The sequence below is a fragment of the Lontra canadensis genome, unplaced genomic scaffold (genome assembly GCF_010015895.1).
Source record: "Lontra canadensis isolate GAN:19392208 unplaced genomic scaffold, GSC_riverotter_1.0 scaffold60, whole genome shotgun sequence".
In the NCBI taxonomy this organism is placed as follows: Eukaryota; Metazoa; Chordata; class Mammalia; order Carnivora; family Mustelidae; genus Lontra; species Lontra canadensis.
In genome coordinates, this window is record NW_022631054.1 from 9,452,934 (window position 1) to 9,467,643 (window position 14,710).

The following is a 14,710-nucleotide window of genomic DNA, read 5'->3' on the forward strand; positions in this document are numbered from 1 at the left end:
AAAGGACAATATGATAGTTATCTTGGGAGAAGCCTGCAATGATCCCAGGGGTCGCCATGATGACTAGGACCCCCCTCTGTGCTCTCGCAAGTCTGGCTTGGGTATTGTCTATTAAGACAGAGACTACTGGGCTGACAGAATCTCAGAAGTTTGTTGTTTTTTTTTTTTTGAAACTAAATGATGTCCCCCATCCCATGGAAATCAACTATGACTCTGAGAGAGGCTTTTATGAAGATTTGCTAAATTCCAGAATGGCAATACTTTCCCAAGTCCTTTTCCATGGGTTCTTTTTTTTTTTTTAAGATTTTATTTGTTTATTTGACAGAGAGAGATCACAAGTAGGCAGAGAGACAGGCAGAGAGAGAGAGGAAGGGAAGCAGGCTCCCTGCTGAGCAGAGAGCCTGCCGTGGGACTCGATCCCAGGACCCTGAGATCATGACCTGAGCCAAAGGCAGAGGCTTTAACCCACTGAGCCACCTAGGCGCCCCCTCTTCCATGGATTCTGTCTGCTTCTAGTGCAATCCTGTGGCTCCTCATACCCATATGATGGGAGCAGATGGAGGGAGCTTTATGATGAGAGAGAGCTTGTGGCTGCCACTTTAGCCCTTTGCCTTTGGAGGATTCCGATCCAGTCTTGTCCGGTGGCTGTCTGAACCTGAGGCCATGATTCCATTGAGCAGCTCCTGACAAATCTCAAGATCAAACTGATGCATTGATGGGGAAGTTTGCTTTCTTCACCCTTCCCACGTACAGCCTGTTTGCTGGAAGCAAGTGAAGTTAATAATTAAGAGTTGGCCCTGAAACCACATTGCCTCTACTCAAACCCTGTTCCACCACACAGACCCCGTTATATGGACTGAATCACTTCTCTCTGTGTGCCTTTATTTTTCCCTCTGTAAAATGGAGGTCATCGTACTTACCTCAAGGGGCTGTTGTGAAGATGAGGTAGTGTAACAGTGCGTGGCACACAGAAATTAGTTAATTATTATCTATTAGTTAATTAGTTAAATATTATCTATTATTATTGTTGTTGAAAAGGAGGTTATAAATTCACCCATATATCCATACTTTATTACAGGTATTCCAACTCCATTGGTGGGAATTAAGTTAACAGGAGAAAGATTTCCCAAGGTATTAGATCTCCAGCTGCGTATCAGAACCCTCTAGGATTGCTGGGATTATAACTTGCCGGTAAGCACAGGCGTCCTGGGAGAAATAGAGGCAGCATCTAGTGGAGGTTTAGGAGTGGGAGATGGCGGTGTAGGTCAGCGGCGGAGGCTTCCTGGTGGGATGACACCTAAGTTGAAACCTGATGTAGGAATAAGGGCTGGACCACATCAGAGTGCATGTGGGTGGAGGGACGCAGCAGGTGGTACTCCTCCACGCTGAAGACCTCGGCAAAGTTGTGAAGGTGTGACAGAGGTAGACACATACAGGAAATTGGGCACACCTGTATGGAGACTAGACTTGTAGGGAAGGAGATGCGCAGGGAGAGGGTTGGGTCCTGAGGCTGAAGAAGTCAGGGGTGGGGGACAGATCTTTCAGGAAGGGCTCTGTGAATCTGTCTAAAGTGAGGGGTCATGGGGAACGATTAAAGGATTTTTAGTAAGGGGAGAAACAGTGCTTCCTATTGTATTTATTTTGAAATTGATTTTTAGCCAATTTCACGATAATCAGAGAATATACTCTAAATGACTTCCATCCTTTGGATTTTGGGACCTTACATTTCTTTTCTTTTTCTGTTTTAAAAGATTTTATTTATTTATTTGACAGAGAGAGCGAGCGTGCACACAAGTGAGCACAAGCAGGGGGAAGGGCAGGCAGAAGCAGAGGGAGAAGCAGGCTCTTGCCGAGCAAGGAGCCCAGTGTGGGGTTCAATCCCAGGACTCCGGGATCATGACCTGAGCCAAAGGCAGACACTTAACTGACTGAGCCACCCAGGCACCCCCAGATGTTACATTTCTGATGCAACATATGGTCAATTTTGATAAATGTTTCATGAAGCGACATGTTTTTTTGATTAGTCTCTGCATGGTATATATTCTTCTGTTCTTTTCTTCCTAGTGCACCGGTGTCCTTAAAATGTGTTCCTCTCCTCCATCCCACCTTTATTGAGCTATAATTGACATAGCATTGTGTAAGTTTAAGGTGTGCATTGATTCGATACATTGAAATATTGGAAAATGATTAAGGTGCTTTTCCTGTAAGCAATATGTAGGGTTTTTTAAAACTCAGTTTGAAAATATGACTTTTATTAAAATATTTAGTCCTTTTGCATTTGAAGTAATTGCTTAAGTACTTAAGTTCATATTTACCATCTTTCTATTTATTTTCTATTTGGTCTACCTCTTTTCTGTTTGATTTTTTTCCCTCTCTCAAAAGAGCATTATTTTGGATTAGTAAACATTTTTTTGTCCATTTTCTACTACTTTCGATTGTTAGTAATGCATTATTTATTCTTTTTTTTTAAAGATTTTATTTATTTATTTGGCCTACAGAGATCACAAGTAGGCAGAGAGGCAGGCGGGGTGGGGGTTAAGCAGACTCCCTGCTGAGCAGAGAGCCCGATGCGGGTCTCGATCCTATGACCCTGAGATCATGACCTGAGCCAAAGGCAGAGGCTTTAACCCACTGAGCCACCCAGGCGCCCCACATTATTTAGTCTTTTAATGATCTCCTTAGAGGTACAACCTAAATCTTGCATATTAAAGTCTAATGCAAATAATTAATTTTACCATTTTTCCAGTTACACTGCATACTTAGAAAACTCTGACTTTATTTCCCCCTCAATTTCTTGTGTTATTGTTATCATGATCTTTGCCCTTCATTTTTTTTAATTCCACAAGAGTTTCTTATTGTTTTATGTTCATTTTAAATTTATATTTACCCACATATTTATCCTTTCCTTGCAGGACTTGCCCTTCTTTTTTGCATTTTCATGTTTCTATCACTTTCTTTTTGCCTGAAGAACTCCCTTCACATAATCTTACTTTTTGTTTGTCTGAAAAAGTTATTTCACATTTAAATATTTTTTTTAATTTTTAAAAGACTTTTTGGGAATAATTTCAAATTTATAGAAAGGCTGAAAGAATACTACAAAAAAATCCCGTATGCCCCACACCCAGATTTATTAATTTTTAATAATTTGTCATGTTAATGTTATAATTTCCAGATGATTTGAGATTAATTTCCAGACATCACATTCCTTTACCCTTTAATACTTTCGTAAATAGTTCCTGAGAATAAAGGAATATTCTCTTATATAGTAGTTGTCTAATTCAGGAAATTTAATGACACATTTATCTAATCTAATTCATATTTCAATTTTATCAGTTGTCACAGTAATGTTATTTATGCCATTCGTCCCGTCCCAAATTACACATTGCATTAATTGTTATGCTTTGTTTTTCAGTATCCTTCCACCTATATTGATTCTCGGCTTGCCTTTCTTTCTTCCTTTCTCCTTTCCTTTCCTTTCTTTCTTCTTTTTTTTTTTTTAAAGAGAGAGCACGAGAGGGCGCGTGTGGGGCGGGAGGATGAGTGAGGAGAGAGGCAGAGGGAGAGAGAGAGTCTTAAGCAGACTCCCTGCTCAGCTCTGAGGGGAACTTGGGGCTTGATCCCATGACCCTCCAATCATGACCTGAGCGTAAGAGCCTCAACGGCCTGAGCCGTTGAGGCACCCCGATTCTCAGCCTCTTTTTGTCTTTTGTGATGAAAATATTTTTGAAGATTAAAAGCTAGTTATTTTTATAGAGTATCCCTCAATTTAGGTTTCTTTGATGTTTCCTCATAATTAGATTCAGATTTTGCGTTTGGGCCTGAACTAATATATAGATGCTATATTGTTAGGATTTCAGATATGGAGACACAGTGTGTCTATCTGTTCCTTATTGGTGATGTTAACTGTAATCGCTCAGTTAAGATATTGCCCAGTTTCTCCACTGAGAGCTACTACTTCTTACTTAGGTAGTTAATAATACTTTTTAGATAGAGAGCCTGTAACTATGTCCCATTCCATTCCTTATCAAATTCACTTGACATAGAGTTAGCATCCATACCAGTTAGGGTGCTGTCAGGAAACAAAACACATCAGTCGTGTGAACAGGGAAAATTCAATATAAAGAATAATTAACTGGTAAAACGTGGGTAACTACTAAAAAGGATGAAAGAGATCCAGAAATAGCAAGTGGGGTGGGGGGGAAAGCAGCTCCTATCTCATGGCTGAACGAAAGGACACACGGAGGGGGAACTGACTATTTAGAACCTCTTTCTCTTCCACCCCCGCTCCTGCCCCCCCCCCAAAAGATGGATTTCATACTTTTTCAAAGAGGGTGTGGCTACCACAGGGATACCTGTCAGCTGCTTGTGGCCAGGGTTTGCATAGGAGTGGCCACTGGATGGGGAGCGTGTGGCCTGAGTGTGTGACTACAGTTGGTCCACTGAGGTCAGTTGAGGTGAGTGCTACTGGCCCTTCCACCAGTCCACTGGCTCTCAAGCTGAGTGAAGGACTGAAGTCCCAACCTCAGTGCCTTCCCGGGGTTAGCACATCACAGTGCCTCTCTAGCGCCCTCTATTGACAAAGCCTCACATTGACTGCCAGCCAAGGAGAAAGGTTTGCGGAATGAGGAGAGGCTTGTAGCAGCACTTCCAGACAAAGGATCACTAGGGCAGAGGCGAACTCCACCTCTAAAGGTTTGAGGGCTGGAGCTGATATGATGTACATCGATTGTCGCTAGACACGGGCAACCAATTTGTCCGTCGAGGGGTGGGGAGTAAGACTGGGGTGATTGCGTATGAGCACTTGGCATTCTGTATTCTTTGAAGGCATTGTATCAGATGCTTTAGATATATAATATATATCCTCTGAGATGTGTATATATATATATATATATATATATATATATATATCCTTTACTCCTCATAAAGCCCCTGAGAGATGAATATTGCGAGCGACATTTTACAGATGCGGAGCCTGAGGCTCAGAGATGTTAAGTAATTTGTTCAAGACAGTAGAGTCATGGGGGTCAGAATTAAAATCCCTGCCTCGAGGGCTGACATTCTTGCTGGATTCAGATGATGTTTAAACGAGTGTGATTCCCTTATAGGCCCCACCATGTGGACACCTCCACGGCAGAACCAAAGCTGGGTTTCTGAGTTTATTCTTCTTGGCTTCTCCAGTGACCCCCACATCTAACAGAGTCCTCTTCATTGCCTTCCTTCTCCTTTACCTGAGCTCAGTCCTGGGCAATGCGCTCATCATCACCCTGATCTGCCTGGACATGCAGCTCCACACACCTATGTACTTCTTCCTCTGCATCCTCTCTCTGCTAGATATGGGCTATGTCAGCACCACCATCCCCCAGATGTTGGTGCATCTCCTCGCTCACTCTCAGACCATCTCCTTCGCTGGCTGTTGGCTGCAGATGTATGTGTTTGGTGCCCTGGGCCTAACTGAGTGTATTTTCTTTGTAGTCATGGCTTATGACCGATATGTGGCCATCTGCCACCCACTGCGTTATACTGTCATCCTCAGCTGGGACCTCTGTACACAGCTGACAGCTGGGACCTGGGCCTGTGGTTTCTTCTTCTCTCTGATCCATACTTTCCTCACCATGAGGCTGCCATACTGTGGGCCCAACATGGTCAACCACTACTTCTGTGAAGGCCCCTCAGTACGAAGCTTGGCTTGCATGGATACCCACTTCATTGAGACGGTGGACCTGGTCATCAGTATCTTCATGGTTCTTGTCCCACTGTCCCTCATTTTGGCCTCCTACATCCGTATTGGCCAGACCATTCTCAAGATCAAGTCTACTCAGGGCCGCTGCAAGGCTTTCTCCACCTGTGCTTCCCACCTGACCATGGTCACACTCTTTTATGCTCCAGCCATATACATCTACATGAAGCCCAACTCCAGCTATTCTCCTGAGCGAGACAAGGAGATCTCACTCTTTTACAATGTCTTTACTGCCTTCCTCAACCCTGTGGTCTACAGTCTGAGGAACAAGGACATTAAAGGGGCTTTTTTCAAAGTGATGGGGTGGGGTAGGGTGGCATGGTAAATTAGGAGACAGGAGAGGCCTGAAGTAAAGTGTCCAGTGCTAAGGAAAAGGACAGCATTTATAATGTCTGCAAACAGTACTGCACATTGGAACAAATATAGCACCTAGTCAGTGGAACGAATGTGGTGCATGAAACCAACAGGGCCGTCTTGCTGAACTTGCTACATTGTGGTACAGTGCAAAGAACTTTCGAATCTTCCTGGCTCACAATAGCAGAAGCTCATTTATTGCTCATTTTCCTTGTCTGTTGTAGGTGGACTTTGGCCTTCTGCCATTGGATTCTTGGATCCAATCTGAAAGGGGAGGCTCTATCTGGAATATCCCATTCTTGTGACAAAGAGAAAGACACATGATGGCTCTTAAAGCTCCTGCTCAGAAGTGAAACACATCTCTTTGCTGATATCCTACTGGTCAAAGCAAATCATATGGTCAAACCCAATAGCAAAAGGGCAGGAAGTATTTTCTTCCCACAGAAAAGTAATGCATGTCATGTGGCAGCAGTATGGATATAGAATTCTTCTATAGTGAAAGCAGCAATAATGGGGGTGGTAATATAATCTACCATAATGGTATAGGAATAGGATACATGTAACCAACATGAAACATGGTAATTGTAAATGACATGGTACATGGACACAGTAGAGGGCCAAGATGATGTAGGCGATCAAAGTGGTACATGCAAACAGTGAATATATGTAGCCAACATTGAAAATTAAGCCACTGGTATATGGAACCAAGGTAGCCCGATACCTGACTTGGTGTACAGAACCAATGTGGTTCATGGAGCCAATGGTATATTCTGCATTGTGTTGCAGAAGGACACAGAATCTGATATTAAGAGACCTGGGTTCTAGTTCCAACCTTGTAACTTATTTTATGACTCTGGGCAATTCACTTTCTTTCTCTGAATCTCACTTTCCTCATCTATAAAATGATCATCTTAAATGTAATGGTATCCAAGACCTCTGTATCTCTAAAATTCTATGCCACAGAAGGTGGAGTAAATGAAACTTGAATGCGGTAAACTTGTGAATCCTCTCTGAACCACAAAACGGGTTAAGAGAACCTAGAAGAATAAAAGTCACTGCACGTGCATTGTCTTTTGTAAACTACAGTGGGCAGCACACATAGCAGTGACTCTCATTCTTTCAAGGGATTTAAATGACATATGAAGCTAAGAAACCTGGCATGGGGACTCAGAGTTAGCATGAACATGCAGATTCCTTTCATGCCTCAGTGGTGGCCCAAAGGCCTCAGGGATGAGTCGATTCACTTCCAGTATTTCTTGAGCATCCATTTTGGCCCAGTATCAAGCCTTGGGGAAACCAAAACAGATATGTGGAGAGATTTACAGTCATGAAATGACAATGCCAAACCCAATGCCATAGTGACTCTGAAGGGCTGATGACCTCATAGGAATGAGGTTCTCTCAATGGGTGCCAGGCACAGAAGATCAGACTACCTCTTGTCCCACTCCTATTCACCACTGTATACCCCAACACTTTGTAAGTTCTCCAGAACTTGGAGTCAGGGAGAGGGAGATAGAAATCCCTAGAAAATGAGTATTGTTTTTCTCACCACTGGAGTGATAGCTCAAAATGGAAAATAAGCTCAGTTATTGAGAAATGAAGTTACAGTTGTCTCTGGACATAAGTAGTTTCTGTAATAGAGAAAAATGGAGGGAAATCTACTTACTGAAAGCTAACAGGTTAAGGCCCTGGTAAGGTTTAAGGTTTAGCTGATACCTGTGGATGAGAGGAGTCACCCTTGCAAAGAGCCAAGAAAATGTCATTTCAGGCAAGCGGATACTCGGTACAAAGGCCTCAGGTCAGGAAAGGATTTTGCATTTTCTGAAGAACTGGAAGAAGGCTCCCATGGTCACCATAAAGTGAGCAGGAGAGGTAGAGATGACATTGAGAAGTAGGAAAGAGATAGTCCTAATGAGCCCTATAGAAAGTGTTTACTTTATGCTCAGTGCAGTGGGAATGTTTGGATTCTTACTGAGGAGCAGTGCAGTTTTAGGGGTGATGAACTCCATTGTGGGTGTGGCTTGAGATGACCAGAAAGGAAGTGGGAGAAGAGGTCATAGGGTTGAGAATGTCTGGGAACTCACAGGTTAGGAATGAGAACAAAGCACTTCTCTCTTAGAAAGCGTCAGGGGGTGTGGTGTCCCCAGGGAGAATTCCAGGTTGAAGATACTGTGGGCACAGTGGCTGAATATGAGGCCAAGATAGCAAAGAGAGGCAGAACTGGGGAAAGGGAGAAGTGGGGACTTGGGTAAATGGAGGGGGAGCTGTGCAGAGTCTGGGAATAATGAATGACTAGAGAGTTCAGGGTTTTGGGGTGATAGAGATTTTGTCTCTGGTACTTAGGTGCAGATTTGGGTGCTAGTATTGTCCAAAAGCATTTACTCAATGATGAAAGAGTGCTGGGCTAGGCAGGGCATTTGGGTGGGTGGGTACAGCTGCACCAATGGGCTCCAGTATCTGGCATGACAAAGAGCTGGGCAGCAGTTCCAGAGGGCTTCAGGCAGAAAGTGAAGGGTCTCGTGGGTTTTTGAAGTGTTTCCTTCCCCCATCTGGGGACGGGGTAGGAAGCTATGGCATTGGTGGAGGGAACTTGGTATCTGATGAGAGCTTCCTGCTTCAGGCCTTGTGGGGAAGTGGGCTACCTCCATAATGGGGGAGAAGTCTTCGTGGCTGTTGGAGTTCCTTCTAGAAGGTGGGATGTCCACCTGGTGGCTCTTTTACAACTAGACAGTCAGGGATCAGGGTAGTGGAGAGGTGAGTCTTGTGACTAAAGTGTGATGAGGTTTTATTAGTTTTTCTACAAGGACAGATTGCTACAGTTTTGTAATTCAGGGTGAAAATGGATTTTATTTTAACAATGATGAACAACCTATATTTTTAAGCATCAGGGGTGAGGGATGGGGTGGAGGAGAGGTGGTGATGCAATATTTTCAGAAGAATGGCTTGGGATACCTGATGAGGGGTTGGATTAAAGAGCACTTACTGAGGGAGATCTCGGCATGGTTTGTGAAGGTACTTGTAGTGGATGGCAGCAGTGAATGGGGAGATGCTGAAAGATGTGACAAAGGAAGAAGGGAGGATACGTGATGCCTTGGTGTGTTGGTGAAATGGAGAAATCAAGAAAGCTAGCAAGGTTTTACTTAAGCCAGCCACCTCCATCTCTGCTTCCCTATAGTTCGTGGATGGGAGCCAGTTGATTGCCCATTGTCATTCCCAGATCCCTGGCACTGCAGAAAGAAGTCACAGCCCCTGTCCTCTTGGAATTTGGTCTACAAACCACCACAGTTCATAGGAGGCAGATGTATATTCAGGGATGGAGTTAGAATTATTATTGTTAGGGATGCCTGGGTGAATCAGTTGGTTAAGCATCTGCCTTCAGATAGGGTCGTGGTCCTGAGGTCCTGGGATGGAGCCCTGCATTGGACTCCCTGCTCAGTGGGAAGTCTGCTTCTCCTTCTGCCTGCTGCTCCCACTGCTTGTGTTTCCTCTTTCACTCACTCTCTTTGTCAAATAAATAAACAAAACCTTTAGGAAAAGAAATTATTGTTAAATAAATTCTCTGTTAATTTGGGTATCAATGAATTAGGTTTTGTTTTTGTTTTTGTTTTTTGGTTTTTGCTTTGGTTTTTACTGCCTTCCCAGTCAAGTTTCCTTGAATTTTCCCTAAATAAATGTTTATTTAAAAATTGACACTCTTGCATTAATTTTTTTCCTAATCACCTGGAATATTGTGCACCTTGAAGTCTAAATTTCCCGTATTCTCCCTCTCCTCCAGAACTCCCCCAGTTCTCTCTAACCCTTAATAGCATGACACTGTTCTCTGGCCTAATTGAATCCCTTCGTCCTTCCATTTCCTCCCATTTTGTACCACTATTATCTTGAAGTAGCCTGGAAAGCATAACTAACTCCTGTAATAGCTCTACTATCCATTCTTTGCCCATGTAATCTGGGGGCTTGGTGTGTCCTGTCAATCCTTCTGTGTGGTATCTGCTTGCTCTCTCTCAATGCCCAGCATCTCTCCTCAAGCCCCCTTCCTTACTGCTTTCTGAAATATGTTCAGTAAATGTCTTATAACCAGCTGTGAAATGTGAGGCCAAATATTATCCTCCCAAATTCAAGTTATAGTAATAACTGCCATTAATACCACAATTATTACTACTTGATTTGCTGAGTTCAAAACACCTTCAGTGATATCTGGTTGGGTTGAATCTGTACAACTTTTTTTTTTTAAGATTTTATTTATTCATTTGACAGACAGAAATCACAAGTAGGTGGCGGGGGGCAAAGCACGCTCCCTGCTGAGCAGAGAGCCCGATGTCGGGCTCGATCCCAGGACCCTGGGATCATGACCCAAGCAGAAGGCAGAGGCTTTAACCCACTGAGCCACCCAGGTGCCCCTCTGTATAACTTTTGTTGGAACCAATATGGTTTTATTGAGGACTATCAGTTAATGGCGGTTCCATAATTCTGAGGTTAAAGAGGCCTGATATTAATCACAAGGTGGCTTAATAGTTTCAAATTTCCTTTGTGTTCAAAGCGAGAATCTAACAGTACTTTTCCATGGCATCATTACACTGAATAACCTGTCACTTTTATCCATTAGGTGATTTAGATTTCAAATTCAAAGCCAAATTTGGAACAGGAAAAGCTGGGATAGTTTTGTGGACTATGGGAATTCAGAATCATGACAAGGATAAAATTAATGCCAGGAAATCCTGCTTCTTTCCTTTTTTTTTTTTTTTCCTGGTGGTAGAAAGAGTGAAGGCAAAACTTGGAGATTTTGTGAAGGTCGGTAGGGACTCCTCATAAAAGCTTACCTTTCTAATCCAGGCTTCACTGAAGTGTTGCTTTACTTTCTTGCTTCTGGAGTATTGCCTGCCTCTTTTGATAGGCACTGGGTGGTCAGTTCAATTGCTGAGATTCTGTGGAGCAACTTTTCTGTGCCTCCTCCAAGGTGCTGGGCAGTCTATGGGGCCACAGCTATAGGCAAAGAGTTCTGACACTGGTAGAACAAGCCAGCACCATTAAGATCATTATATCCTGCCATTCCCATCAGTATCCTCTTGAATCGAGTACTCTTGTAACACCATTATTACTCAGTTTAGATTTGAAGAAATGTTTATTTAAAAAGCTCTACCCAGGGGTGCCTGGGTGGCTAAGTGGGTTAAAGGCTCTGCCTTCGGCTCAGGTCATGATCCCAGGGTCCTGGAATCGAGCACCGCATTGGGCTCTCTGCTCAGCAGGGAGCCTGCTTCCCCACCCTCTCTCTCTCTGCCTGCCTCTCTGCCTACTTGTGATCTCTGTCTATCAAATAAATAAATAAATAAATCTTAAAAAAAAAAAAAAAAAGTAAAAAGCTCTACCGGGGCACCTGGGTGGCTCTGCCTTTGGCTCTGGTTATGATCCAGGAGTCCTGGGATTGAGCCCTGCATTGGGCTCTCTGCTCAGCGGGGAGCCTGCTTCCCACTCTCTCTCTCTGCCTGCCTCTCTCCCTACCTGTGATCTCTCTCTCTGTCAAATAAATAAATAAAATCTTTTAAAAAATTAAAAAGCTCTACCATGTGAGGATATCAGTAAAGGTATCTTTTGAGGAGTGCTGGCTGTTTGTAATCATGTTCTCTTCATTTGGTATCTTGAAAGGGTGTCATAATTTTTCTGTAGTTTTGCCAATTCAGAGTTCATGAGCTTCTTGGTGACAGACCCAGACTTACTAAATCCACACCAGAATGAAGTATAAACAAATGCCAACCTCTTCATTTATAATGTTAGCTATCCTTTCCAGAGAGCCATGTGGCCCCTCTTTTGAAGCTGAAATGGTCTTGATCAGTTGCTTGGTAATTGTGGTATTAGGAAAGAGAAGTAGAGCATAAAAAGAATGGCAATGTTTATGTAAAGTGTGCAATGCATCAAGCACTATTTTGAGAACTTTACTTGCATTAACTTCTCACAGCAATCTTACAAGGTGAGGGTTTGCTGCAAAGTATGCACTCTGACCTAGTGTGATATGGTTTGGGTGATGTTTTATCTGTATACAAGGGGGCCCCTCAAAATATCTCTTCGCCACAGCAGGGACTCTCTGTGTACCTTGGACCCATACTCCCATGGAAGTGCTGTATGAACAATGACCGATTTCTGAACCCTGTTTCTAAGACCACTTTTCCTTTCTCCTGAGACTGTGTTTCTTTGATCTATCTGTTCATGCTCCTGATTGAGATAAAATAAAGTCACTGATATGGGTCCTGTCAGTCTTCTTGTCCTGGCCATCTTGAGTTGATTTAATAGGCTCAATCCTTAGGAAATCTGCCATTTGATTAGCAAATGTTAATGATGCTTTGTTTGTTCCAGATCCTGGGCTAAGCCCTGGGAAAGAGAAATGAATCAGACATAAGTCCTGATCGGCACTTTGTCTACAGTAAAGTTGGGTTTCTTAATGTTTGAAGGTAGCTCAGTTGCTGCAGCCATCAACAAGTCACAGCCAGGCACCTTCCTTATGTATTATCTCCCTTCAGTCAGTGATTCTTGCCTATCCAGTGGGTAATGGGATGGAATGGGTGGCCCTTGTGGTTTCAGTTCTGGTTGTGGCCTCCTGTGCTCGGTGGCCTCACTCAGAGGCCCTGCCCCAGCCTGTTAACTTGAGGAAAGCCCTCTTCACGTCTTTGTTTCTAAGGCTATAGATGATGGGATTGAGAAAGGCAGAGATAACATTGTAGAACAGAGCCAGTTTCTTGTCCCTCTCTGGGGAGGCATTGACCCCGGGGTTCATGTACATAAACATGGCAGGTCCACAGAACATGGTGACCACAGTGATGTGGGAGGCACAGGTGGAGAAGGCCTTGAGTCGACCCTGGGTTGAGTGGATCTTCAAGATGGTGGCAAAGATGCAGACATAAGAGGCCAGAATGAAGGAAAGGGGTACCAGGAGAAGGATGAAGCCCAGGATGAAATCCACTTGGTCATTGAGGGATGTGTCTGCACAGGCCAGCTTCAAAACAGCAGGGACCTCGCAGAAGAAGTGATTGATCTCATTGGGGCCACAGTAGGGCAGACGCATTGTGAAGACAGTGTAGACTAGGGAACAGCTGATTCCCCACAATCCACAAAAGACCACCATTGCCCCACACAGCCATGGGGTCATGATAATCTTGTACCTGAGTGGATAACAGATGGCTACATATCTGTCATAGGCCATGACAGAGAACAGCCAGCCCTCAGTGATGCCCAGCACCAGAAATATGTACATCTGGGCCACACACCCAACATAGGAGATAGTTTTCTTCTGGCATATCAGATGTACCAACATCTGGGGCACAGTAGTGGTGACATAGCTCATGTCCAACATGGAGAGGACACTGAGGAAGAAGTACATGGGTGTGTGGAGGTGGGAGTCCATGTGGATCAAGGTGACAATGAGCCCATTGCCCACAAGTGTAGAGAGATAGAGAAAGAAGAAGATGTTGAAGAGGATTACATTAATGTAGGGATCCCTGGAGAAGCCCAGAAGGATGAATTCAGACACGAAGCTGTGGTTGTCCCAGGGGAATTTCTGCATTCTCCTTCAGCTGCAGGAAGAGAAAGAGAACTACTAGTAACCCAGTGTAGGGTGCACATTCAGGTACTATGACGATCACTTGCTGACAAAGTCAGTGATTACTTGCATACTACTTGGAAGTAAAATGAAGTCAGAGACTGAGGTCTAGCCAGAATGAGGCTAACTTTGGGGAGGGTAAAGGGAAGGAAACCTTCTTGGAATTCTCTATTTCTCAGGCCCAAATCTTTTTTTTTTTAAGACTGCCAGAGACTCATTTTATTATATCAGCCCCAGCAAGGCCACCTGCTTTCTTGTCCTTCAGGAGCTACCATCACATAGTACATTGGGGTTCTTCTCCCCTAGGCCTGGCTATAGAGGGGGATGATGATCTGGACCTCTCCCATCCGTCTTCTCAAAAACCAAACACTCAGAACACTTTTCTTTGGTCCTTTAACGTTCTGATCATTACAGATATATAAAGGGGGTGAGTCAGAAATATGGGAGGATATATGAATCCAGAAATGTTAAAAGTTTTTAGAAAATTTTACCCATGTCTGTGTTTCTTGAATCTTTTGAGTCTCTGGAAGCTTCTTCACATGTGATTTTATTTGAGATGAAGTTGTTCACCACTCTGTCTTCTCCTGGCTTTACCCATGAATTAAGGGAGGAATCTGCCTGATTGACCCTAAAACTATAAGAGAGGTAGAATAATAACCAGGTTTTTGTTGTTTTTGTTTATTTGTTTGTTTGGTTAAAGGCAGCTTCAGTATCTCTGAATCCTTGAAGCCTGGTGGGAATGCCCCTCCCAATCTATCCCTTGGAGTTCTTTCTTTCTTGCAGTTGAGGTTTATGATTGGAAGAGAGACACACTTAAAGACTGTGCATGGATTTAGTTTATATCTTAAAAGTTGGGGCTGTTTCCTTGATTGTGGTGCATAGAAGGTGGTGTGTTCTAGTGGAGCATGGGATTTGGAGTCAGAAGACTTGACTTCAAGTCTTGGTACTTCAACTATGACTCTATTCAAGTAATTTAATCTCCCTGAACCCATTTCCTTCTTTGTAAGTTCTGTGTAATCCTACCAGGAAGAGAT

General features: G+C 43.5%; 2 protein-coding genes across 2 annotated transcripts; one reads left to right on the top strand and one right to left on the bottom strand.

Annotated features, from left to right (window-relative positions):
• Positions 1-5,113: 5,113 nt before the first annotated feature.
• Positions 5,114-6,062, top strand: LOC116879102 (olfactory receptor 2A12-like). The gene is given in 2 exon segments (XM_032877032.1): positions 5,114-5,182; positions 5,184-6,062. Coding segments are annotated over 2 exon segments (948 nt in total).
• A 6,630-nt stretch (positions 6,063-12,692) lies between these two features.
• On the bottom strand, positions 12,693-13,640 carry LOC116879103 (olfactory receptor 2A12-like). Its single transcript, XM_032877033.1, has one exon. The coding sequence runs from the start codon at positions 13,638-13,640 to the stop codon at positions 12,693-12,695; it is 948 nt and encodes a 315-aa protein (XP_032732924.1).
• Positions 13,641-14,710: the final 1,070 nt, after the last annotated feature.

Excerpts from the sequence above, each read along its gene's own strand:
- LOC116879103 (XM_032877033.1), bottom strand. The coding sequence starts at position 13,640 with ATGCAGAAATTCCCCTGGGACAACCACAGCTTCGTGTCTGAATTCATC.